Below are 27582 nucleotides of genomic sequence, written 5' to 3'. Positions count from 1 at the left end.
CACATCTACCTCTTTCTTACCTCAGAAACAGCCTTTTTATCAGATGTCTTCTTCCGTGGTCTTATGAGTCTCTTCCTGCGATGGACATGATACATCTTCTCAGCTGCGACCCAGGATTTGGGCTTGTCATTGGGAGGAATGGTAACACCGTATTCCCACCCTAGAGCCAAAAGACACACATACAGATCAAGTTAAATCTAATGTTTTAAAAAGAAAATCACATATGTCAGTGTTAGTGATGTTACCTCTCTCATCAACAGCCTTGTTGCTGTCAAAGCTCCAGACATCCTCCCATTTCCATCCAGGTGGACACTCAAACTCTGCTGGGCTTTGAACCTTTTCTCCATTCTAGACAACACAGATCCAATGTCATTCATGTATGTACTGTATAGCTATTGACAAACCCAGACTCTGGTTAGGTTGCTAAATGTTCCGCTATGTTCAACAGGTAGTTGCTAGGTTTGTGTGTTCGACTTGTTGCTGGGAATGTATAGTTATGTGCGTTAATCAGATATTGTATATGCTATAGCTGTGTCTGGAATGAAAAGTGAATCAAAACAGTAACATTGCTGGCTGTTAAAACAAAATAACATGCTAAATAACGCAAAACGCTGTAATGAACTGAGCCGGTTGATGTTCTCTGCAGGTCTAACACTAAAAGCGAGTTCTTCCACATTTTACAGTCATTTAATAATTAAACGTATATTGTATAAAATAAGAAGTATAGGATTAAGCATAGGAGGTCTAAGTTATTTTGGATATTGTTCAGATGTAACTCAATATGATGTCATAATCATCAACAGCAGTCCTACTGAAAACGACATAATCACAATCAAAAACACAACAGGGTCTCATCCAGGAAAGCCCATAGATTCGACCCCAAAGAAATCTAGCGTCCATAAGAACAACTGATAACATTGGAAACTAACATGAATAGACAGGCTTCTCTCCTGTTATCTTTACCCACATTTTTCCCGAAACTCAAATGTGTGTTTGTGTGTGTGTGTGAGCAGTAGGTTGTACCACGTCTGTGTAGGGCTCTGCAGCGGGCTTCCACTCTCTACCAGGGAAACGTGTTTCGTTCTGAAAAACCTCATCTGTGAACTCTGTGTGTCCAGCGTCTGCTTCTGTCAACAGGCTGTAGAAAATCCCACAAAGGTTAATGAGAGGCTTTGTGACTCAGGCAGTAGCTATGTATGACCGTGACCATCTGAGTGGAGCAGCTCAGGAAGTTAGGCATCAGAGAGCTCAAATTGTTTACATGAGCCTTGATGGGAGAATGTAAGCAAAGAACTAGGAGGCAGAGGGAGGGATACCTCCTTAAACAAAAAAACTGGCAGATTCCCAATTTCCTTTTTATTTCCTGTGATTGTGTGATTATGGCTGGTACAAGCACCGATTAATGATCACGGACAATGAATAGATAATAGAGCAGAAATATGAACAGGATTCTGGAGTGTGTTCAGCTACAGTGAATACAGGATGTTTGTTTTTGAGACTTTACAAGTAATTAATCACAAAGGAATGTGTGTGTGTGTGTGATATGGTGTGTTTCATTGACTTACCATCGCTCAGGGTCAACAAACCAGTCCTTCTCCCAATCCCATCCACGGGGGGGCAGAAAGCGTTCTCGTTTGAGTTTCACCTTTCCAGTCACATCGGAGAACTTATGGCGACCAACCAGACCGGTAGTTCCCCACTTCCCTAAAACACTGGCCTGGTTCTCATACTGCGGAAAAAAGTCAGAGATAACACAACTGATATCAGATTAAACGTATATGTATATAAAAAAGCTCATTTATAGTGTAGCTACTTTACCATTTCAGCATACACGCTGAAGTTTCCCTCTGAGAAGCTGTTGAACTTCTTCTCATGAGCAGAGAGGCCGAGCCACATGTTGACCCGTAGCTGAACAGGGACCTTCTCCCCTTTGTTTTTGTCCATGGGGTACTGACAAAGAAACAAATACAAAAGGTGTGCACTCTTTCTGAACATTACCAGTAAAATATCAAATTAGAAATAAATACATTATTCTGTACCTGCATGAAAATGGTCTGAGTCCGTCCGCAGTGCTTGCCACGCGCCTGTTCACTAAAGTCAGAGAACAGGATCTGGTTTGCTGGGACTCGAGCAAAAGCCACTCGCTTCTCTCCTCTTAACATCCAGATGATCACATCAGGCATGCTGTTCTGAGGCTGATTAAGACACACAACATTTAAGTTACATGATAACGTCTCAATGACTTTTTACATAACTTCATATTTATGCTTTTCCTGACCTCCTCTGCCAGCTGCTTGATTTTTTCCAACCAGTCCTCGATGTCACCAACAGTGTCCTTGACATTCGTGGCCTCCCCTTTCATGCGTTTGGCCACCTCTCTGATGGCGTCCACAGCAGCGTCTCGCAGCTTTTTCAACTGGAGATCCAGTACAGTCACATTGGGCTGGCCCTCCAGCACTGGGAGCTGGAAACTGTCAAAAATTGGTGAATAAGATTAATGTTTAAAGAAAATAACAAGGTAAAACAGTTAAGCCTTTCCCAATAATAACACAATTGACGTATCATAAAGGAAACGGACATGGCATCAATATTTTTGACGTTGCTGACCTTTTTGTCTGCAGTTTATGCGATTCATGATAAAGAGTGTTGTTGTTCTTACTTATATCTAATGTACTGTATAGCTAATATGCTGTTACTTTGCACTTTCTGTTAACAAAGGTTGTAACCTCTGAATAACTGGATTGGCAATATATTACCATTATTATTGTTAAGGGTGAATGGCCATATACCCCCTGCCCAAATGTTTGATATTTATAATAGCTCAGAGCCTAATTAATGTATTGTTTTATGTTGGGCGGTTTATTTTATTTATTTTGTATTTTTAGTCATTTTTTTCATGTACATTTACATTACATTTTTCATACATACATATTTCATGCATTATGATGCTAAATTACACCAGTAGCCTGAAATGGTCCTAAAATGACAATAATATTCTTTATTGAAATTGTTTCTGGGAAAAAGTATCATCCAAAAAGTTAATAATAGTTATATGGACAGGTCTTAAAACAATATACCTCCACCAAAACATCCACCTGCAAATGTATTTGATGAAAACAATGACCATAGTTTTCCTTATGATAAGCTGCAATAAAGCATAACTTGATACAACACACAGGTCCAGGGTCTCTCTGGTCCTGTCTTACCTGTTCAGATCCTCAATCATATGGTTGATGAGTTTGAGCCAGTTCTCTGTCAGACATGTTTCAGACACTTTGGCTAAGATGGCTGTTTTTAAAGAGGTAAGGTGGGACTCCTGAAATAAATCACACAGACAGATAAAAGGATATTACTGAGAAGTACTGCCTGTGTAGACATGTACAATATTTGCCACCGTGACTTATTCTCACCAGTCTCTCAGCGATGAAGAGGAGTAAATTGGCAGAGTCCAGACGGTGACTGATGTCCTCCCAGAATGAAGTGAGAATCACAACAGGCTTAGTCTCAGCCCAGGGCAGGTAATAGTAGTGATTACCTGTGGAATACCAAATAAATACACCCAGTCATTTTAAACACAAGTACTGGAGTGGACCACAAACTAACATGTGGAGTCCATGTCTCATTGGCTCCATAATCCCGGTTTAAACACACTTACAGCATGATAAACAGTTTAACCCTCAGAGCTCCAAGCCCTTTTTGACTTCAGAAATGTACATTATTCACTGTTACAGCAAAGTTCTAAGTGTAAAATATATATATTTATTTATTTTATTCAACTTTCAATAAGTAATGACATTAACCAGGGTTGAAATATGATGTAATGCATGTTCATTCTCCTGAACAAAAACACCATCAATTGTGAAATTGAGTAATTTATTTTGTATTATTCTTGCAGACTTCTTCTTTTCATACCATCAAACACAGCGTAGCTGTACTGGGTGGTCGATGGCAGGGGCTTGCAGGTGGAGTCCAGCTTGTTACCATAGTTACCAATGCTGACCTCAAACTGGATAGGCTCGCCCGGCACTTGAAGCATGCATGCACTGTGAAACACAGCGCACAGGTAGAAATTCCTCTTCCGCTGGTATTTCTGCACACAAACGAAAAGGATGTGGCAGTGTAAGAGGTTAGGGCGGGATTATTTCTGTCTCTTTTCTCAATCATGCTAAAAGAACAATAACAAATGTGTCTTAAATTGCATTTTCTTTTGGATAATTGATATGTCATGAATTCTACCATTAACCAACTGCTGAATTTTTCATTCAAAAATCATGTAAAAGACCCTTATCTTTCTTTCTTACAGTGCAGACGCTTTTCTGCTTGCTCTTGCCTCTGCTTACTTTTTATGCTGATTTTCCTATTCTTATTCTCTGAAAACTTCGAGCAGCGGCTCCTGGACATTAACTTATCACTGGGACAGTTATTCATCGTAAATAGACGGAGGGTTTCAGCCATATTTCAACATTTTTACGACGACCTCAGTCTTACAGTAGCGTGGCCTAGCAACAGCTAAAGCCTGGTAGGCTACTGCATGCTATTTAGCTTAAGCTAGTTGGTAGCAAAATGCCTCCGTTCTCTACAGATGACTTCCACATACTTCTACAGAAGATGGCTGTGTTGGAAATGAAAATGCAACGGTTGGAAGTTAACGTGGAAGTGAATGGACTATGTTGTGGGAATAACACCACTTTACCAGTGTTGCAAAATAATGGAAAAGGGTATGCTAACTCACAGCTAGTTAGCAGCTACAAGGTTTCCAAGGAACAGGAGGGCTGTGTACTGGGTAATAAATCTACAAGTGGTAGTCCTCCCTGGAACTCTCTGGGTGCAAAGCCTAAGAGTAAATCATTTCCATGGGATTTGGGAGGACGAATAACAGGCAGAGCCCAGCGCTCTGAAATCTGTGATGCGACCGGCTGGCCTGCATTGTTATCACCCAGGAAGAGTGCCTCTTCAACCCCTATTCATACTAGGAAACAGCCGTGGACAGCTGCTAAAGGGAGAACTACAAACAATCCTCCTAAACCACCAAGTGTGCCAATCCAGAACAGATACGCTCCGCTGACCGAGAACCGGAGATCTCTTTCTGATGACCTGGATAACCTGTCCTCTTCACACAGCAGGGTAAGGACCAATAGCTACTCCAAAAGTAAAAGGCTAGAGGGAAAGCTAACGACTGGGCCTGAAACTCTGATTGTGGGTGACTCTGCTGTAAGAGATGTAAAAGGTCTGTGTAGTAAGAACAACACCAAAGTACTCTGTTTTCCCAAGGATATGGTCTCCGTCTTGGCTGAGAAGATCCTGCATATTGGGGCTGAACATCCGACTGTGAAGAATGTGGTACTACATATTGGAACAAATGATGTTGTGAAACAACAGTCAGAAGCGCTGAAAGAAGACTTTAAATGTCTGTTGGAAACTGTCAGCTCTCTAAATGCGGAGGTGTTCATCAGTGGCCCTCTACCGCCAGTCAGAAGAGGAGTGGAGAGATTCAGCAGACTGTTTGCACTGAACACGTGGCTTTCAGCTGCCTGTACTGACCATTCTGTCCATTTTATTGACAATTTTAACTTTTTCTGGGATCGCAGACATCTTTTTAAGGCAGATGGAGTTTGCCTGAACAAGTCAGGAGTGAAATTGTTTATCTCTAACATATTCAACTGCCTGCATCAGCAATCTGTTCCCTCTGCCAAGGACAAGCGGCAAGAGGAATCAAAACAGGAGAAAGACACAACACATCGCGCAGAAAACCCTGAAGAAGTATCACTGCACCCGCCTGAGGAATGTTCTGATTATGGGAGACCTATGACACAAATGGAGGAGTCTCCACTGCCCGTCACCCCCCCTGTCAACGCCTTTGAGGATACTCTTCATTCATCCCCCCGCTCTCTCTACTCTCCGCTCACCCTTTCACCCTCGCCCTGCCCCCTGGAGTTCGATGACCGCATGAAGGCGATATGCAGGGTTGGCAGCATGTCCTTTACCCCCGCCCCTCAACGACGCCCACCAAAATCACCAAAGACAAGCCTACGTCAACCACCTCCCCCCCCTGGCAGCATGTCCTTTACCCCCGCCCTTCCACAACGCCCACCAAAATCACCGAAGCAGAGACGCGCACCATCTCCCCCGTCTTCATCACCGTGCCTACGTCAACCACCTCCCCTCCCTTCAAGAAAGCATCTGCAGTCTCCGAAGCCTGATAAGGATGTGTGTGTACAAAACGCAACAAACTATTTCTGATATGTGCTGGGTCCAGGCTCAAGGGCATATGGCACTCTCAACTCTTTCCAGCACATGCCGGGGCCCTGCCTGCCAGTAGCTTTGCCGATATCTGTGTTGATAGGTAATAGATTAAGAGCGGTAAATCAGCTTAGAAACAGGAAGTGCTCAAACGTTTGTGTGAGGTTATCAAATTTAGCAGTGATTCCATGTCAGCCACAGCTTGTCACAAATGTTTTTACTGATAGTGTATTTAACAAACTTAAACTAGCTTTATTAAATGTCAGGTCTTTGGCAGGAAAAACATTTTTAATCAATGATTTTATCACTTAGCACAATCTCGATTTTATGTTTTTAACGGAAACTTGGATTGAACAAAATAACAGTGCAGCTGTTCTTATCGAATCAACCCCTCCCAACTTTAGTTTTATGAGTCAGGAAAGAATGCATAAGAAAGGGGGTGGAGTTGCTATTTTGTTCAATGATTCCATTCAATGCAGGAAGACATCTTATGGGGACTTTGCTTCTTTTGAATATGTGGCCCTTCAGCTGAAATGCTCCTCTCGAGCTCTGTTCCTAAATATCTATAGACCACCCAAATACTGTGCAAGCTTTTTTGATGATTTTACTGAACTGCTGTCTATAGTGTGTATTGACTTTGACCGTCTAGTCATTGTTGGTGATTTTAACATCCATGTTGACAACCCCCAGGACAGAGGGGCTAAAGAACTGTTTTGTGTTCTTGATAACTATGGACTGACTCAGCATGTGGCGGAGCCCACGCACAATAAGGGGCACACTCTGGACTTAATTATCTCAAAGGGTCTGAATATCTCAAAGGTTGTGGTGACTGATGTTGCACTCTCTGATCATTCCTGTGTTTTCTTTGAGAGCTCTATTTCTGTTCACAAAAATGTTCAGAAAGAGGTAACCACAAAGCGATATTTAACTGAAAATACTAGGGAAATGTTTACTCATAATTTTTCATCCACACTTGCCCCTGCTAACATCTCAGTAAATGAGCTAGTAGATCATTTTAATTCAAAAATTAAAAATGTTATAGATACCATTGCTCCAACTACGGTAAAGGAAGTGATTGGCAAGAAAATATCTCCATGGAGAAAGGCCATGACCGTGAGAACAGAAAAAAGAGAGTGTCGAAAAGCTGAACGTAGGTGGCGAAAAACAAATCTCCAGGTTCACTTTGAAATCTATAAAGAGAGACTTGGCCTTTATAATTTGGAATTGAAAAACGCACGACAGTCTTTCTTCTCTGACATCATTACCAAAAACAAAAACAACGCACGTGCCTTGTTTGCTACCGTCGACAGACTAACTAACCCCCCAGTGTCAGTAGCCTCTGAATTTCTATCCACCAGGGCGTGCAATGATTTTGCCTCCTTCTTCACTGACAAAATTCAGAAAATTAGACAAGCAGTCAGTGCCTCTGCATCAGGTACAGCAAATGTGTTGTCCCTATGTCCACCTAATATCAATTCAAACACCATGACACAATTCCATCAGATTAATGGTAAAAACTTAGAGGACATTATTCAACTTCTGAAATCCTCCTCCTGCTGCCTTGATATTATTCCAACAGGATTTTTCAAAGATGTTTTTCCTTGCATGGCCTCAGATCTACTTCATATAGTAAACACATCTCTTCACTCAGGTGTTTTTCCAGAGGCCCTGAAAACTGCAGTCATTAAACCGCTCTTAAAAAAGAATAATCTAGATGCTTCAGTAATGAACAATTACAGGCCAATATCAAACCTGCCATTTCTAGGTAAAATCATTGAAAAAGTTGTATTTCAACAGTTGAGTAACTTCTTGCATTTAAATAACTGTTTGGATGTGTTCCAGTCAGGATTTCGTCCAAACCACAGCACTGAGACTGCTCTTGTAAAGGTCTTCAATGACATCCACTTAAACACAGACAGTGGCAGAACTTCAGTGTTAGTATTATTAGATCTCAGTGCTGCGTTTGACACTGTTGACCACAACATATTACTAGACCGACTAGAAAACTGGGTGGGACTTTCGGCAACAGTTCTAAATTGGTTTGAGTCCTACTTAAAGGACAGAAAAAACTTTGTTTCTATAGGTAAAAATACACATCTGAGTTGACAACTATGACATGTGGGGTACCTCAAGGCTCCATCTTGGGGCCTCTTCTCTTTAACATCTACATGCTACCACTGGCTCAGATAATGAAAAACAACAAAATAAGTTACCATAGCTATGCGGATGACACACAAATTTACGTAACAATTTCACCAGGAGATTATGCTCCAATTCAAACACTGAGTAAGTGCATTGAACAAATGAATTACTGGATGTATCAGAACTTTCTCCAATTAAACAAAGATAAAACTGAGGTAATGGTTTTTGGAGCCAAGGCAGAACGTATAAAAGTTAGCGCTGAGCTTCAGTCTGCAATGTTCAAAACAACAGATAAAGCCAGAAATCTAGGTGTAGTCATGGACTCTGACCTGAGTTTCAACAGTCACATTAAAACAGTTACTAAATCAGCCTACTATCACCTAAAGAACATATCTAGGATTAAAAGACTAATGTCACAGCAGGATTTGGAAAAACTTGTCCATGCTTTTATCTTCAGTAGACTCGACTACTGTAATGGTGTCTTTACAGGTCTCACTAAAAAATCTATTAGAAAGCTGCAGCTAATTCAGAACGCCGCTGCTCGAGTCCTCACTAACACTAAGAAAGTGGATCACATCACTCCTGTTCTGAAGTCCTTACACTGGCTTCCTGTGTGTCAAAGAATAGATTTCAAAATACTGCTGCTGGTTTATAAAGCTTTGAATGGTTTAGGCGCAAAATACATGTCTGACCTACTGCTAAATTATGAACCATCCAGATCTCTCAGGTCTTCAGGGACTGGTCAGCTTTCTGTCCCCAGAGTCAGAACTAAACATGGAGAAGCAGCATTCAGTTATTATGCTCCAAATATCTGGAACAAACTCCCAGAAACCTGCAGGTCCGCTGCAACTCTTACTACTTTTAAATCCAGGCTGAAGACTTTTCTTTTTGCCGCTGCTTTTAATTGAACTATTCACATCTTAAACTGCACTGTAACTTTTAACTTTTATCCATGTATTTTTTCTTTTAATGTTTATTTTATTATCTTTTCTTTTTAATGACTGATTTTAAATGCCATTTTCATAATGTCTTCCAGTTTTGTAAAGCACTTTGAATTGCCTTGTGTTGAAAGGTGCTATATAAATAAACTTGCCTTGCCTTGCCTTGCCTAAAATAGAAGAAGCATTAAAATATTGTCACAAATTTAAATCAGCAATTACAAATTAGTGTCCCACATTAAACACAGTTATAATATATATGTATTGGCATAATGTTCATTAATATAAGTTATAAGTTAGCATGAAGGTATTGAGAAAAATATTTGTTTTGTGTCATACAAAGAGTACTGTATTGATGGTTCCTACCAATACCAACTTAAAAGGAAAAAAATGTATTGACACTTAAAGGATTATCATGGAAATACATCTAAGTAATGTTGAGGTCTCCATATTAAGTTGAATAATTAAAACGAAAGTTAATATAATCAATTATAAAACGGATAAGTCAAATCAAGCAATCTGATTGGTTCTTAGCCGTGATATAATGAGCGTATATCACGGGTAGAATTGTAGTTACTTTTCACAAGTCAGTATCCCTCCACGTCTGAGAAAAAGCTACAACCGTTAAAACTGTTACATTACGTCCGTTACGAAACTAACTAACACAGCTTAAGATGGAAACATTTAAGGTTAACTTCGACCTCCGGGGTGGCCTTACTATGGATGAGTGGATTGAGCAGTGCCTATCTCCAGAAAAAGCACCTATATGACATGCTACGTGAAGAGCAGGTAGACCAACTGACCGGAGAAAGTGGAGCAATATTCTCGCCACGCCAAGCAACAGCCTAGTACAAGTAACCTTGTAAGCCATTCTACTGATGCTGGACAGTTTTTCAGTGGGTGCACAATTAACGGCAACATACAAATTAATGTAAATAAATAGCCAAATAATGGATCAACGCTGTCTGTCTAATATGTTCACTAGCTCAGTGCTTCTCAAACTTTTTGCAGTTATGTACACCCTTTGAAATATTTTCTCAGCCAAGTACCCCCTGACCGACCCCGAACATTTTTGATAGAAAAAGCCTATATAAATAATTGCAATATAGTGATGTTCCATCAGTGTGTGATTTATTAACTCCTTCATGCATGAATTACAACAAACTAAGGATATTTTCATCTTTATGCATGAAAAAAATAAAAATGTTTTAGTAATATATGTTTAACAAACCAATGAACAAAATTATATATTATGCACAAACTATAAAATACAATACACAAATATTATAATAAAATCCACTGTGGTGCCTGATGTGCAACTATACCATCCGAAACCCCATGCATATACAAGAAAACAGCATTACATTAGCAGTCTCTAATGTAGTGACCACAATGCATGAAAGGGTTAAAAAAAAATAATGGTTGTAACTGAGAAAAATGTGCAATTATAAACAAACTATGTAATAACACTGCAATGACTATTTACAGGGGTGCCCAATACGTCGATCGCGATCGACCGGTCGATCGCAAGGGTAGTGTGGGTAGATCGCATGGCATTGAAAAAAAAAGAAGAAAAAAATAAAATAAAACAACTTTTTTTTAAAGTTAGCCTATCATCCATCCTGACTATGGCATTTGCTTGATTGAAGTACAGGGAAGCTAGTCTGAGTTGTATTGTGCCATACGGGTTCATGCAGTTATGAGGGGGCCTCACCTCCTCATCTGAAGCGCAAATGCGGCGCACTATTATACGCTTATGCGGCGCAATTAGTTTGGGCAGGGGCGGCCCTGTAGGTAGCTCATTTGGGCTTGGTCATTTTAAAAGTAGCTCCCAAGCTGAAAAAGTGTGGGCACCCCTTTTAGGTCCTCAGCGACCGTGTACGGCTTTTTGGCTTTAGCGATGAGCAGTGACACCGCATACGATGCCTCCAGTGCTTTGGCTGATGTTGTGGAGGCTTTTCGCATCATCTCTTGCGAGGATCTGTACTCAGCAAGTTTCTTCTTGAAAAACTCCGGTGGCTTACCAACATGACAAAGGTGTTTGGTGCTGAGATGTCTCTGGTGCGCTGGTTTCATCGAGCTGTTGGCTAGTTTTCCCCACAGAAAAAACACAATGCCTGGGGCGGGTTGCCGTTTGTTGACGTGCATTCCATCAAAGCATACGCCTCCTGATATCGACGGCATTTTGTTGGCTCAATTTTGGCTTTCTTTTTTTCTCCGTTGTCCACGTTCCCTGCTGTAGTGATGTTACGTTTTCCATTCCATTTCAATGTCTATTTGTTATAATCTAATTATTACAACTGGCTTCCCGCTCAGCGTGGTTCCGGGCTAGAGCCTGATTTAGCTCTGGTTCTTCCTGTTTCCACCGCAGCGGAGCCGGCTCTCAGTACCGAAACCCGGTTCTTAGCTGGCCCCACTCGGCTGCCCGGCAAGTACCAATACTTCACGCTTACGTCGGAGGGGGGCGAGATTAACCTGAGCAATAACAAGCAGTAGCGCTGAGCAAAGTGACTAGAACGTGACCACACACTTGTAAAAACAGAGAATAGCCAGTTAAGCACCAGAAAAGCACAAAAACGGATCTTGAACCCTTGGTGGTTCTAGGAATATTTTATATAAAATTGTGTTTTCTATTTAACTGATTGTACTATGATTATTTTTGTAATCATGCATGGTATTTCTTTAATTAACCTTTTTTTTTTATCTCACGTAGGCTACCCCCTGCAGTACCCCGACGTACCCCTAGGGTAGCGTACCCCCATTTGAGAATCACTGCGCTAGCTGTTAGTGTTGTTGCATAGCAACCACCTCACACTATGTTTTGTGCAGAAGGCAACGGAGGGACTATTTTATTTTGAACATCATTATTTACTAATAAAAACTATTTAAATTGGAGTGTGTATTTTTCTTTCATATACTTGGTAACCGTTTTATAAAAGCAATAGCTCACTTCAGGCCGTGGTACTGTATATGGTCATTATATCACAGCTAAGGGGCGTTATTCGGCCCGACGCGAAGCCCTGTCGTGAGCTATTGCTTAAATATAATCTTGTATAACCCACAATGAAAATGCATTATATTTCATGTTTTATCACCACGGTATATTCGAAGTGTAAGTGGTTTGGAAAGTTGAGTTTAAGGCCTATTATAGTTTATGGGTGTCAGTGTTTAGCAGAGGGGAGACAGTTGTCTTCACTCACAGCAGGCTGTGCACAGGAGGCCCCTGACTCAATGGAAAAGTACTGGAGCCCCAAAATGTGTTTAGGCCATAACATAGGAGAATATGTCTGGACATGTCCAGTCCTGCACACCAGAGGCCATGACCTTTTCCCACATATATGGGTATGAAGGAGGTGTCTTTGGTTTTTTATGTCCCTGTGTGCAGCATAAAAGCACTGGTTGAGAGGGAGAAACTAAAGCTCCAGAGCGGGGTTTCTCCTTGGTAAGTTCTCTCAAATTGGTTTTGTTTTGACTAAAACCAACTGAAGTGGGCAGTTGAAGTTAGACTTTAAATGTTACAACTGAAGTGGCCAGTTGAAGTTTAATGTCACAACTGAATTGGGCAGTTGAAGTTATAATTGAAATGTTACAACTGAAGTGGGCCAGTTGAAGTTAGAATTTAAATGTCACAACTGAAGTGGGCCAGTTGAAGTTAGATTTAAATGTCACAACTGAAGTGGGCCAGTTGAAGTTAGAATTTAAATGTCACAACTGAAGTGGGCCAGTTGAAATTAGATTTAAATGTCACAACTGAAGTGGGCCAGTTGAAGTTAGAATTTAAATGTCACAACTGAAGTGGGCCAGTTGAAATTAGATTTAAATGTCACAACTGAAGTGGGCCAGTTGAAGTTAGAATTTAAATGTCACAACTGAAGTGGGCCAGTTGATGTTAGATTTAAATGTCATAACTGAAGTGGGCCAGTTGAAGTTAGAATTTAAATGTCACAACTGTAGTGGGCCAGTTGAAATTAGATTTAAATGTCACAACTGAAGTGGGCCAGTTGAAATTAGATTTAAATGTCACAACTGAAGTGGGCCAGTTGAAGTTAGAATTGAAACGTCACAACTGAAGTGGGCCAGTTGAAATTAGATTTAAATGTCACAACTGAAGTGGGCCAGTTGAAGTTAGAATTTAAATGTCACAACTGAAGTGGGCCAGTTGATGTTAGATTTAAATGTCATAACTGAAGTGGGCCAGTTGATGTTAGAATTTAAATGTCACAACTGAAGAGGGGCAGTTGAAGAGATTCTAATGTATTTGATTTCACACCCGGTAATCCATGAGGATTTTCCCCTGAATTCCACAGGAAGAGGTTTTTAATACAAGAGGGACAGTTGAAGAGAGAGTGACAAAATAAAATAAGAAATGTAAAACTGTGAATTGAGGTTTCATATTAGTAATTTACCACAGCATGAAATATTTTGTATGATTGTCACATTGTAACGAGAGAAGGTAAAAACCCTGTATAAGTGTGGACCATTTTCTTCAAATAAAATCATCCCATCCTTTTGGATTGGGATCATTTAAAGGGGACCTATCATGCAAAATGCACTTTTTTATGTCTTTTATACATAAATATGTGTCCCCGGTGTGTCAGGGAACTCACGCAACATCAGAAAATAAAACCCTCTCTCTTTTCCTCCGTACCCAAATCTCTAAAAACGGGAGTACAACGGAGCTGATCCAGATTTGCGTCCGATATGACGGAAATGTGGACCCACGGCACTATTAGAAAGTTGCTATCAGAAACAATTCCCGACTGTTTTGGACGTAATATGGTCGGTGTTTACACAAGCATCGCTAACACTCAGAGCTAACCTGTACTGGAGAGCATGTGTGTGAAGAAGCTGGATATAAAAAGGAACTCACTTTGTGGTATAACCGGAAAGAGAGAAAGCCTTTGAGCTCCATACTGTTTCAGAAATAATCCTTGATAATCCATGATATGGCGTTTCATCACGGCAGTATTTCGTTTCGACAGTAGCTGCCGGGTCCCGCATGAGCTCAGCTCCCTCCTTTTTGATTTGTTATCAATTTTTCTTCTTTTTTAAAGCTTTATACCCAAAATCAGCACTTTTGAAACAGGAAGTGAAATAGAGGGATATGAGGCATGGCGAGAATGGGTGATCTGTTTGGTATTTTAAGCAAAACACTTCATAGACATCTTTTTATATATTATTATATATCTGAGACCTATGCTATTGCCTAAAAATAGCATGATACTGTATCTGCGCTCTCCTCTCCTGCTTAAAGGTAATATCGCACAACTGCCACACTCACACTTAGGTAGGGCCACACCTCATTACTGATACCAAAATCCTTCGGGATTGCTTAAACGGATTTAGCGCGTCGTCTGAATTGAAACAGCAGTTAATTGAACCTGGTTCTTCAGGAGTTAATAGAGGTGAGATCTTGCTGACCCCGGTGGATGTGAGCCAGGCCGTAAACTTACATATGCCCCTTTCACACCAACGCGGTTCCAGGGCCGGTTTGGAGCTAGAGCCTGATAAGCACCGTTTTTTCCTGTTCACACCGCAGCGGAGCCGGCTCTAAGCACCGAAAACCGGTGCTTACCAAGCACCAAAAAATTGTCAGTCTAGAAGCAAGAACCGCATACGTCACGCTTACGTCGGAGGGGGGAGATTAACCTGAGCTAACAGTTTATGGTGAGTACGGCATATAAAAGTTGTAACAAGCAGTAGCGCTGAGCAAAGTGACTAGAACGCAACCACACACTTGTAAAAAAAAACACACTTTATAAAGTCAGGCAACACTAACCAGGCTTCGTGTTATTCTGTTTATTTTTACCTTACTTTGACCATCCGTTCGCTGTTATTGATCATTGTGGAGAGCAGGCAGACGTTTTGTTTTGTATTATAGCAGCTATCGGATGGAATCAATACATGGGCTGCACAGGTTGTCATGTCCGACTATCACAAGTAGAATCATAATGAAAAATACGCCGGTAAAATGTGCCTGTAGAAAACGGTTTATGACATATAGGATAGCAACAACAGGTAGTCAAGATAGTTAGTTTAGCTTCGGTTGCTATGCTAACATCACCCATTTTATACCAGAGAAACTTTCATAACAGCGTTGTGATGCCAAACAGCGTCAATTCATACTGAAACACATTCACTTGGGGAATTGGGGATATGTATCAGCTGCTGGTGTGACAGTCAGACAGTGAATACTTTACAGCGGCCGCTGCCGTGTGAGTTAACGGGAGAATAAACTCCGGTGGAAGAGCAGCACTGCAGCAGTCGGTAAATGCCACTGAAACACATTAATATGCAATGAACAGAGTTGGGTGTAATAATATTACTTTTGTCGGTAACGGAGTAGTGTAACGCGTTACTTTTATAATTCAGAAATCACACTACAGTTACTAACATTGCCCCGACACGCGTTACTTCGTTACTTTTATAAAATCAGTCATAATCACACTGACAGACAAGAGGGGTTTCCGCCGCAGGTTTATATGTACGTAATCTGCGCGACTTGCGCGTCCACATCTCCACGTGCAGTGCTGCATAAACATGGCTGAATCAGCGATAACTTTCGAGGGGTGGAGGTATGCCCATTATTTTGAGTTCGTCCGAAGAATAGACAGGAATGTGACGGTGAGGTGCAAACTGTGTCCAGGCCAGAAGCTGTTATCCACTGCTGTAAACACCACGTCAAACCTCAACAAACACCTGCAAAGAACACATGCTAAGGTGAAGCTAATAGCTAAGGACCCCCGAACCCAGAGTGAGGATGTTGTGAGTGCGCCGCCGCCGACTCCGAAGCAGCACAAATTAGAATTTGGAGGACCGGTAACCAAAGCAGAGATGGACAGGCTTGTAGCATCCTTCATAGTAGAGGTAATGTTGCCCATTTGCACAGTGGTATCACCATCGCATCGTTCAGAGATATACTGCGCAAAATACAGATAGCAGGAGACAGAGGACAGCCATAGTCAGAGCTATCTGGATCAGTCTTATGCGACAATGGAAACTGAACTAAAGAGAACATTTGAAACTTTAGCAGTCTGCGTGATCTGCCTGTAGGGAGGGGCGGGCCGGCCCTGCGAGTAAAGTAACGAGTAAAGTAACGAGTAAAGTAACGAGTTACTTTATGTAGAGAGTAACAAAGTAGTGTAATATATTACTTTTTTTTAAAGTAATATGTAATATGTAATATATTACTTTTTTTTAGTAACGACCCCATCTCTGGCAATGAACCACGGCACCCTGGAGAAAAGTATAAGGATGGAGAAGTCGTTATTTAATTTAATCTGGCTTCGTATGATTAAAAGTAACACGATCATCGACCCGACGCAGTCCCCCATTGTTGTTGTTGGGGAGAAAATCAGCGACGTAAACTGTGACGTCATGACGTAGCAGCGGCAGCACCAGTCGTGTCACAAGTTATACACATAGATTGTTGTTTGTTTGAGTTGGCTCATCTTAACTCTCCTGTCATTTCAGATCCCGCCTTCCTCCAGGCTCTTGCAATCAGCTCACTTCCCTCACCTGGTCTCCCCAGCCCTTCCCCTCACCTGTTACTCATTCCCTCATTACTCCACAGTATTTATACCACCTCACTATCACTTGTCCTTTGCCAGATTATCTTGTCTTTTCTGCCAAGCTCTCCAGTGTTTGTTATTCTCTAGCCTAGATTCTTGTCCTGCCCGGTTTTGACCCCTGCCTGCCTGTATTCGGACCTCGAGTTCCTGCCTGCCCCCTGTTTGGATTTGGTTGCCTGTCTGACGGATCACCTGGTTCTGAGCCCTGTTCTGCCTGCCCCTTTTCGGATTTGTTTGCCTTACTGCTGGATTTCCTGGTTTTGACCCTGCCTGTCCCTGACCTGATTAAACTGAACATTGCTAAACACTGGTTGTATCTGTGTCGTGCTATTGGGTTCTGATCTGTACCTGTGATCGTGACAAGTCGGGCCTGTGAGCAAAACGGGGGCTGAAAATAAAAAACGGTTCCGAACCAGAAGAGCACTAGCACGGAGCTAGAACGGGAACCGCGTTGGTGTGAAAGGGGCAATAGACTTAATAGCTTCTGTTAGGTAAATTAGAAGGTCTGAGTAATTGCTGGAATAAATTAACAGGCCTCCCGACTCCAACAGTAACAAGCAGTAATGACAGTACACAGTTTATACCTGTGACACCAGGATGTCATCACTGGAGATGTCATCCACATTCTTATCAACCTTTCCATCCAGCTGAGTGGACAGCTCAACAAGGACCCTCCCCCTGTAGGCGACCCCCTCACCCTGCAACAGATCAAAGGCAAACACTTAAAGTAGACATTATCATGAAGACCAAATAACATGTGTCTATATAAACAGTGCTGAACTGATCTGTACTCAGCTGATAGGTAGGTCTAACCTTTCCAAAGTTGAGTTCGTCATATTGGTCGGGCAGGCCAGTAAATTCTCTCGGACTTCCGTACAGGTTGACATAGCACGGCCCAAAAGCTGGAAGAAATCCAAACTCTGATGCTGCAGTGCTCACTGTAACATGAGAAGAGACACGCAAACAGGAGCAGAGGGTTAAAAACTTAAACATGCAGGTGAACATTTCTTACATACTTTCAGAGCCTGTGTTGCTATCAGCCCGTGCGTCTGTTTCCAGAGGGGAAGGAAAACATCAATTAACCCTCCTGTTGTGTTCGCTTTCCCCCTTACTTTGGTGTTCGCGGTCAAATTTGACTGGTCCTGTTTTAACTGCTATTACATTAACACAAAAAACATTAATCATCACCAAATTTCATTTAACAACCTTTAGAACTGTAAATATTGTATCAGACTACTGGTATACATGAAAAACTGCAGTAAATAGGCGCTTTTAAGTACTTTTCCAAGGAATAGTTCCCTGAACTTATGGCGCATTTCCACTGCAGGACCTAGCACGGCTTAGTACGGCATAGTTAGGCCTTGGTAGGCCAGACTCACTTTATGCTGCGTTTCCATTACAGTTTAGTAGCTGGGGCAGTAACTATAGTAACGCAGTTTAGGCGGAGCGAACCACAGAAAATCAACATCAGCCGTTAGCTGTTAGCACTCAGAGCTCACAGCTCCTCATATCTGTTCAGAAACTAGACAAAAGTTAAACAAGTACAAACCACAAACTGTCTGTGTCATGGCGAATACAGTCGCTGGTTTATTTATGTCTGTATAGGCCATTGTTGTGAGTGTGGACGGTCGGAGCATATACAGCATTAGCTTAGCCGATCTTCATTCAGAAAACACGCATTTTAAAAGGTTTTTCGCCTGCCGTCTTGTCTGCAGACTTGTCAAAGCATTAATTCGGCATCATTTTGAAACGTTAAAATATGTTCATTTTGTTGTAGTTGTAGCCCCCTTCCCAGCGATTCTCTCACTAGTTTAGCATATTCAGCCCGGTTGTTGGCCCGGAAAGAACCTGGATTTTGGAGAGCCAGAAAAACCCGTTAGTCGGAACTACCCCTAGTGGAAACGCAACAAAAAACGGGCCACGCTTAAACCGTGCTACGCGCTGCAGTGGAAATGCGCCATTAGTTCCCCGGAAATCTTTAGTTCCGGAACTATCTAGTAGATCGCGTTCACACCGGAATAAGTCCCTGAGGGAGGATTACGCAAATGAAGAAGCTGACGTCACTTCTTCTTCTGCTTTGGGAGTCTTCCCAGCAGCTTCTACTGAAGCCTTCCGAGTAAATCGCCAGAAGCGCCGACACCTCCTCATCACTCCACCGCTCCCATGTTTTCTTTTGTGTTGCCATAAGTTAGTCTCTCTCCGTTGGTGCGCTGGGCTAATGCTAATGCTAATAATGCTAATGCGAGCAAATAAAATGGCAGCTTCACAAAGCTTTTCTGAGTTTTACGGGGCGTGGTTTGCAATTCGCCCAGCCAATCAGAAGTTGGAACCTTTTCCTCCCCAGGAAAGTACCACCTCTCTAGCAGGGACTGAAAAGGGGTGAAAAGGTTCCCGAAAAAAAGTTCTAGTTCCAGATCTTTTTGGTGTGAACGCAAAATCCCAGGAACTATCTGAACTATTCCTGGGAAAAGGAAGATCCGCGTTCATAATACAGAGGAAAATAACTCTCAGAATAACGTTATTAGCACATTTTACAACTTGAGGACCGAATGTTTTTAATAATGGTTATACAAATGTTCATACTGGGTAGTTTATTTAGTTAAAAAAAATTATCCAACGATTTACAGACGTCTCTTTCCCAGAAAAAGTATTTCCTGGCCCAGCGACTGATACGTTAGTGTACTACAGCCGTTTGGCCACAACGAATATTTTCCTCAGCGCACTTCCTGGGGGCTTGGTTTGTGTGTGCCAGATGTGATTCACATGGGTGGATGGGCACATACAGTAAGAGCGGGAAATGTATCAAATTGTTCTGTGTGTGTGTGTTTGTGTGTGCCAGGTGTGATTCACATGGGGGGATGGGCACATAAGGGGGGAAAACACATCTAGTGTATGTGTGTGTGTGTGTGTGTGTGTGTGTGTGTGTGTGTGTGTGTGTGTGTGTGTGTGTGTGTGTGTGTGTGTGTGTGTGTGTGTGTGTGTGTGTGTGTGTGTGTGTGTGTGTGTGTGTGTGTGTGTGTGTGTGTGTGTGTGTGTGTGTTTTATCTGATCCGGATGGTTCATATTCCATTACCGGAAACACCATGGGTGTTACAAAGTTGACTAAATCATCCAAAATTCAATGAAAGTGGTGATCAGCAATTGCATATGTTCAAATGTCTACTGTGAAGGATATCATAAAGCCTTAATGCAATCGAATGTAAAACAGAAAAGTTATGATTGATGAAAGTAGTAAATCGGTCAGATTTGACCCGAACACAACAGGAGGGTTAACCGTCATAGTGCATTATCAAAATATAACACACCAATCGTTAGAAAAACAAAGATTAAAGGATTACCTTCGACCTCTCCACCAGAGGAAGACATTTGGCTTAGGTTTAAAAACGTTGTTCCTATGGCGTCATCGTTTGTGAGACGATCCCTGCAAAGAGAAAACTGGAATGTCAAATATTGGTTGTGATATTATTGTCACTCGTTCAGCTGTGTATGGATGAAGTTTATTTCTTACCAGTCAAACATAGTCAGCTTGACGCGTTCACACATGGACGGGAACTACAGAGGCAGACAGAAGCAAGTGCTGATATGTGCTGAAGAATTAAGTGTTTAGATCAAACCCATAAATACATCTTATACATTTCTCTAACCTTGACTTGGAGATTGATGAGTTGATTCCACTGCGGATTAGCATTTTTCTCGATGATTTTGGTGCACAGCTGAAATAAAGAAAGTGCCATTGCGTGTCAATAATATTCACACAGTAAGATCATTAAAAACACATTTTTCTTTTTAGTTAAACATTAAATACCTTCTTGCCAGCAAAGCTGACTTCCAAATATGGATCCACCAAGTTCTTTGTGTCTCCATCCCCTCCAAAGACCTGTTTCATTGTCTGGATGAAGGCATCATCCACTGCAAAGTGAAGAAGGTTGTAAATACAAGATTTTTGAAGGAGATTTGACTGCATTAAAATAAAATTGCTGCAAGAGTTTATGGGTCACTAACTCTGTGGTATATCCTCGGCTTGGTACACCTTGAGGCTGAGTGTGGCCCATCGCATTGTGACACCGGCAGGCACCAAGATATTACTTTCTATGTTGTCCTCATCCTCAGTTATGTCCCTCTTCTCAGTCTGCAGAAGGAGAGTGAAACTTGTTATGATCTATTTCAAAACTGATCTGTACTCTGTATCCAGTAGGGAGAAACCTGATGGTAAGAAAGAAGGTATACTCACTGGTGGCTCATCTCCAGTGCCCAAAACAATTATGCTGACTTTCAGGTAACCTCTGGCCCCCAAGCTTGAGTCATCAGCATCACCCAGCAGGAGCCATTTCCTCATTATGGCATGACCTGTACATGGCAGAATGTTCAACACATTCAAACACCTAAAATATATTTAATATATACATTACAAACAAGACTTTATTTTCTTATAAGGTATGCATTTTACATGGAAAATCTGACCTGATTCATCGTAGACATAGCCGACATCCAGCTGGGTAGGAAAGAAAAAACATTTGAATTATAGGAAATCTTTTAATCTCTCAACCTGCTCGTGATAAAAGCCACAATCCTGCTACAGCGAGTCTCTACTTGTGAGAGATAAACCAATACAGGTAAAACTTCTGAAATAAAGAAGAGATAAGGATATGAAAGATCTTCACTTGGCATACCTTGAATTCTCCCACTAGACTGTCAGATCTGAGGGAGTAGGAGTCATAAACCTGTCGAGATAAACACAAGTTTACAGATTTAGCAGACATAAAAACCAAAAGCAAAAGAAAATAGCTTAAAAAGGAGTTGTCTACGCACCCGAAGACTGATGCTTTCGTCAAACAATTCTGAGGGAAGCATGTTAACATTGTAGAAAAACTTCTGCAGGACAGAAAGAAGTCATTAACAAATTAGTATTTCTCATGTCCCTGTATGCATAATACATGTTAGTGTTGGACACATTTTGCTATCAGTGAACATTTTTAGGACTTACAGTTTGATAAGATGCTTATGCTTTGGCAAAGGGGAAGGCAAGAGAAAATGAGAGGGGTTAAATACAAGAAAGCTGAAGGTCCTTTAAGGTCCACTGTCATATCACGGCTGTCGATACAGAGAAAAATACCCAATGGGATATTCAAAGCTGGAGGGGATTAAGCGGCAAAAAGAGAAGACAGGATGATGTTTACAAGCAAGAAAAAAGTCAAAAGCGAGTTATAGCAACATTTTTACAGGATACACAATTTTTTGTGGTAATGGTTCATTACCTCGTCGAAATACGGGTTATTCCCTCTCTTTATTCTGGTCCTGTGTGTCTGCCCACAGACATTCAACTTAACCACTGGTTTGATGTTGTTGCCAGGCAGCTGTCGACCCTCGATAACCCGAATACGAATCTGAACATTGCAAACCACAGAGAGGCAGCTGAACAAACATTTAAAATAATATTGTGTTGACAAATACCAACTTATCCAGGGCAGATGCTAGACTGCTCAAATACATTTACTGACCTCTATGGAAACAAAAATATGTGAAATTGCTTGCCCTGATGCAGAACGATTTACATGTATGCAATTTTCCAACAGGAGTGATAAATGTTATAAATAAATATCTAGGGGTGACCACTTCATGTAGTGTATAGTAGCACTAGTGAGGGCTGCTGTCATTCATGTGATTATTTATAGGAATTGTACCCTTAAATTGCATTTGTGATTATCCAGGAATACTACTATCAAAACTCGGACAATACCTGGAAGTCCTGAGGCTTGTTGGCCAGGGCCCGATGCCTCTTACGGCTCAGACGCTGTGGCTTGTGGCTGGGTTTCCCAGGCTGGCTTGGTGAGGTGGGGGCTCCTGGGCTTCCCCTTTGACCTCCCCCCTCCACGTCTGACTCCCCCTCATCACCCTCATCACCTCCTCCTGTGGAGAAAAACCAGAATAATCACAACATTCTTTGGATCAAAACTCATATGGTTCTGCTAACCTCCTAACAACATTATTTTATAAATGTAGGTGAAATCAATAACAATTAAAGCTGCAAGCAGCGTTGAGCAGGTCTTCGACGCTCCGCAGGCTGTTGTCCGCACGTCGACGTGTAACGCAGGAGTTTTCCGGACTCTGCCGTTTGCAAACGTGGGAAGTTTCAGGCCGATCGGACAACGTACATGGGAGTTACAGCAGTATCATAAACATTGTGTTTGATGGCGAGTGATCTGTCGTCATGGCAACGGAATTTGATGACACCCCATAATACGCCTAGATGTGTTGAGGGCTGCATCGTTATCAAACCTGTGAAGTTTTGGGCCGTTTGGAGGATGTTAACTGGAGTTATGAGAAAACCGTGTTTCACGGCGACCATTTTGTTACCTTAGCAACGACATTTGACGAAATCTCAAAACTGAAACATATATGTCTCGAGGGCTTGACGGTTAGCACACATGTGAAATTTGAACACTTTTTTACCATTTACACAGGAGTTATAGCAATATGGTGCTTAACGGCGAGGGATGCGTTGCCATGGCAACAGCTTTTGAGGAAAACTCACTATTGTCATATTGAGGTGTTGACGGCCGGACCATTAACTGTCATCTGAAGTCTGGTGCAGTTTGGACCATTTTCCATTGAATTACGACAACACCGGGTTTTTTGGCGAGTGATTCGTTGCCATGGAAACGGCATACGATGAGATCTCAGATTTCACGTAGAGCTGTTGAGGGCCAGACCATTAGCCATTATCTGAAGTCTGGTGCCGTTTGGACAATTTTCATAGGAGTAACGGCAACTTCATGTTTTTTGGCGAGGGATGCATTGCCATGGCAACGGTATATGATGACACCCCATAATTGGCATAGAGCTGTTCAGGGCTGGACCATTCACCATTATCTGAGGTCTGGTGCCGTTTGGACGATTTTCCATTGAATTAAGACAACATCGTGTTTTATGGCGAGTGATTCGTTGCCATGGAAACGGCATACGATGAGTTCTCAGATTTCACGTAGAGCTGTTGAGGCATGGACCAGTGATATAAAAGTGAAGGTTGGGGGACGATGGGACCGTGTCCATTGGAGTTACGGCGACACCGTGTTTTATGGCGAGGGATTCGTTGCCATGGTAACGCCATATTAAGTAACATCAAATTTGATGTAGAGCTGTTCAGGGCCGCAGTGTTAACCATCACGTGAAGTTTGGTGGCGTTCTGAGTATGTCAGTTGGCGTTATGACATCATCGTGTTTAATGGCGAGGGATCGCCTAGCATCGAGCGAATGCGAACTTTGGCTGCAATTCACGGCTGCGCCGTGCGAAAGAAAAAAACTTCCGTGATAACTTTGAATTGCCCATGTCTCGAGATGCTACCCGACGAATTTCGAGTCGTACGGATAAAGTCCCTGGGAGAAGATAGATTTCGTGCGGAGGACGAAAAACGCGATAAATCGCGTTTTTCCGACGCCAAATTCAAAATGGCCGGATTCCTGTACGTTATTTTATACCCCTCCAAGAGGCTTTTTGGTTTGTCTCCGCACCCTAGATATGCGTAGCGAGTTTCGTTCGTTTACGTGAAAGTTAAAGTGGGGGGAGTTTACGTTAAAAACGGAAGTGGGCGTGGCCTACGCAATTTTTGACGCAAAGTTCCGGAACCAATTACACATCTGAAGTTGCACCACTTCTGACGCGCGTGCAACATTTGGTGAGTTTTCACATATGTTGCGGGGGTCAAAGGTTTATCGGTCGCTGCACGACCGATTTCAATGGGTCTTCGCCGACCTAGGTCTCAGACCCTAATAATCAGAGTTTCTTTCAATTACGGATACCTCAAAACTTACAAGCCTTACCAGTAATCCCTTATTTTGTATCCGAGTGGATCAATGGGTTGTTATCCAGTGTTAGATAAAAATAAAGTATATTTTAACAATTGAAACCCACATCAGTAGCATTTTGGATCCCATTTTTAGATGTCTTACAGTTGCTGAGAGGGTTAGTTGGTGGTAAAACTGCATTTTGGAGACATGTCTTTATTTATTTATTTTGTATTGTATATCCTCATCTTATTCTTGTAAATCAGGATACCCTAAGTAAAGTATAATCATGAATTATTATAAAGGATAAGGATATTTTGATTTCGTTTTTTTGGAAAGAATGAAAAAATCATTTATTATTTTATTTCTATTTTTAGACTGTCTACTTACCACCATCCACCTGAGACGTGTCTACATCGGGTCGGTCATTTAGGTTTGGCATAGCGTTGGCAGGCGGCTCATACCCAATCAGCAAATTGATTGTTGCCTGAAAAATGAAATTCACCATGTATTATCCACTGCAAGGGCTGAGACTGGCATGGCTTACATTTAGTGTTTTTGCTAAAGTGTAATTTTAAAGATATTCACCCCAACAGCCTGTTGTTTCTCATTGATCAACGGCACGTTCTTGGATGGGAGGGACATCAAGTGACCGCTGGCCAAGTCTCTCAGAGAGATGGTTGCAGATCCAATAAACCTGAAAAGCAATCAAGTATATTTCCTTTTTGTCAGACAATAAAATGTACAGTACTGTACATCAGCAAATGAATCACTGCAGCTTGAGTAAAACAATAGTTTGATCGGATTAATAGTTTAGAGAAACAACAAGGAGGATGCTTCTGTTGCACAATATCTTTGAAATGATCACATTATGTAATTGGGCGCGGTGTTTGTGACTGAAATGATTCACTGCTCAGGATAGTTGGTGGTTTCTACTTCCTAATTTCACTTCTTCACTTAATATGACAAACAGAGAAACAGCAGCTACTCTATCTACCAAACATAGATCACGTAGCAACTAGAAACAGTGATTAATGATTGCAATGGATTGCAAAACAATGGGCATGTTCAAAATAATGATCCCATGACAAAAAAAACATGATAAATGTCCACTTTGTCTAGCAGCATCACTTAGGCAAACAAATGGGATATTTTTGTTCCAGCTGGTTACAAAGGACAAGCCCCAAGAGGATAAAAGGGTGCACAAGGAAAAGCAGAGAGATGGAAACAATTAACATCTACCACAGGCATGTCCTGGGCGCCCGGTTTGAGGGTGGACAAATATAGAGCAATGGAGGCGGGGGGGAAGGGAGTCTTGAGCAAGCAGGCAAGATCATATTCATCATTGTGCTCAGGCTCCTTATTCATCATCACACAGATATATCTAGAATTGTAATTAACCGTAGAACATGCAAGGACTGATTTATACAAACTATTAGGGCTGCACGATATTGGAAAAAACTGACATTGCGATATTTTCTTCCCCTGCGATATATATTGCGATATGAAAAAAAGACAGGAATTGAAAAAAAGACCGTTTTTTTTCCCGCAAACCATCCTTTCTTGAACTTTAATGCTATATAATTGGTATTTTTTCAACAATATTTAACCGGATGAAGGATTTTAGTCACGGACTTCTGGATCTTAAGTTATCAGAGCAACAAGCTGAGCTAGCTCAGTTTTGGGGCGGCAGTGGCTTAGTCTGTAGGGACTTGGTCTTGGAACCGAAGGGTCGCCGGTTCACATCCCGCTCGGACCAAAAAAAGATGGAGTGAGCTGGTAGCTGGAGAGGTGCCAGTTCACCTTCAAGGCCACTGCCGAGGTGCCCTTGAGCCAGGCACCTAACCTCAAAACTGCTCCCTTGGTGCCAGGTACCTGGCAGCCTCTCTGCTCTGCCACCTCTCCTATCTGCATGTGGTTGTGTGTGTGCATGTATATCCTCTGTGTTTGTGCATGTATATCCTCCCCTGTGTGTGTAATGAGTGTAAACACAACAGAGTGGGGAAAGACATTTCCCTGTAAGGGATTAATAAAGTGTATCTTCTTCTTCTTCTTCTTCTTATCCTGCTGTGATCTAATCAAGAATGGTTGTGATTGATGGTTTGCTGTGCATGCAGAGCCTGCATGTCACTCACTCAAGTACCCCTGACATGAGAGCCACACGAGTTTTCCTTTTGTAGCAAGCAGCAAAATAATTGTAACATGACGTGTTTGAGTTCATTTGCCTACTTAATATCGCACGTCCTGCGATGTAAATATCGCGCATAACGCGATTATCGTCACGACACGATATATCGTGCAGCCCTACAAACTATCACAACTTTCCTAGGAAACTAGAAAATACCACTTCAAACTTTATTCTGAAGTATTTAGAACTGCTTCATTAAAGAAACAAAACACAGTGAAAGAGTCAGATAATATTATCTTGGCTGGCATACTGATGTATTTTCCACTACTTACATATTACTTTTAAATAAAGCTTATATAGCCAAAAAGCAAACTTTGTCAAACAAACTGAGCACTCTGCAAAATGGCATATCTTGATATACCTACAGATTAGAAACCCTTGTTAGAGTCATATTATTTCTCTAGGTTTTCATAAACAGAGAAAGTCAGTGAGAGTTGGTCACAAAATGTTGCCAGCATCAAACATAATCCCCGTCAGTATCAACTCTACTGTTTTCTCTATTTTGCAGATCATTACAGGCTGAGTTACAACTAGTCTTCAGAGATGTGCCAGTGACAAGCCAGCGCAAGCTCTCTTATTCACCCCCCCCCCTCCTCCGTTTCAGGCAGTGATCATGGAAAAATATCCAAGTGTGTGCGTGGCTGATGTAGACACCCCTCCACCCTCACCCCATCCCTTGTTCCTGCCCCAGAATAATTTATATCAAGCATAATCAGTCACA

General features: G+C 41.7%; 1 protein-coding gene across 1 annotated transcript in view; it reads right to left on the bottom strand.

The window, feature by feature from the left end:
- myofl (myoferlin like) overlaps positions 1-27582 on the bottom strand; it is a 36599-nt gene that overhangs the window by 7433 nt on the left and 1584 nt on the right. Inside the window, exons 4-28 of the mRNA XM_034151780.1 lie at positions 25262-25370; positions 25064-25160; positions 22629-22798; positions 22147-22275; positions 21701-21763; positions 21562-21612; positions 21353-21383; positions 21123-21238; positions 20894-21020; positions 20697-20800; positions 20536-20604; positions 20400-20443; positions 20230-20312; positions 17705-17829; positions 17476-17589; positions 3913-4090; positions 3411-3535; positions 3207-3316; positions 2279-2471; positions 2040-2195; positions 1819-1950; positions 1566-1729; positions 1024-1138; positions 246-348; positions 21-160 (exon numbers count right to left, since the gene is read on the bottom strand). Coding sequence (XP_034007671.1) covers positions 21-160; positions 246-348; positions 1024-1138; positions 1566-1729; positions 1819-1950; positions 2040-2195; positions 2279-2471; positions 3207-3316; positions 3411-3535; positions 3913-4090; positions 17476-17589; positions 17705-17829; positions 20230-20312; positions 20400-20443; positions 20536-20604; positions 20697-20800; positions 20894-21020; positions 21123-21238; positions 21353-21383; positions 21562-21612; positions 21701-21763; positions 22147-22275; positions 22629-22798; positions 25064-25160; positions 25262-25370 — 2848 coding nt within the window. The remainder of the gene's footprint in view (positions 1-20; positions 161-245; positions 349-1023; positions 1139-1565; positions 1730-1818; positions 1951-2039; positions 2196-2278; positions 2472-3206; positions 3317-3410; positions 3536-3912; positions 4091-17475; positions 17590-17704; positions 17830-20229; positions 20313-20399; positions 20444-20535; positions 20605-20696; positions 20801-20893; positions 21021-21122; positions 21239-21352; positions 21384-21561; positions 21613-21700; positions 21764-22146; positions 22276-22628; positions 22799-25063; positions 25161-25261; positions 25371-27582) is intronic.

The sequence above is a fragment of the Trematomus bernacchii genome, unplaced genomic scaffold, assembly GCF_902827165.1.
Source record: "Trematomus bernacchii unplaced genomic scaffold, fTreBer1.1, whole genome shotgun sequence".
NCBI lineage: Eukaryota > Metazoa > Chordata > Actinopteri > Perciformes > Nototheniidae > Trematomus > Trematomus bernacchii.
The sequence above is the reverse complement of the archived record's forward strand: the minus strand, read 5'-3'. Positions and strand labels throughout refer to the sequence as shown.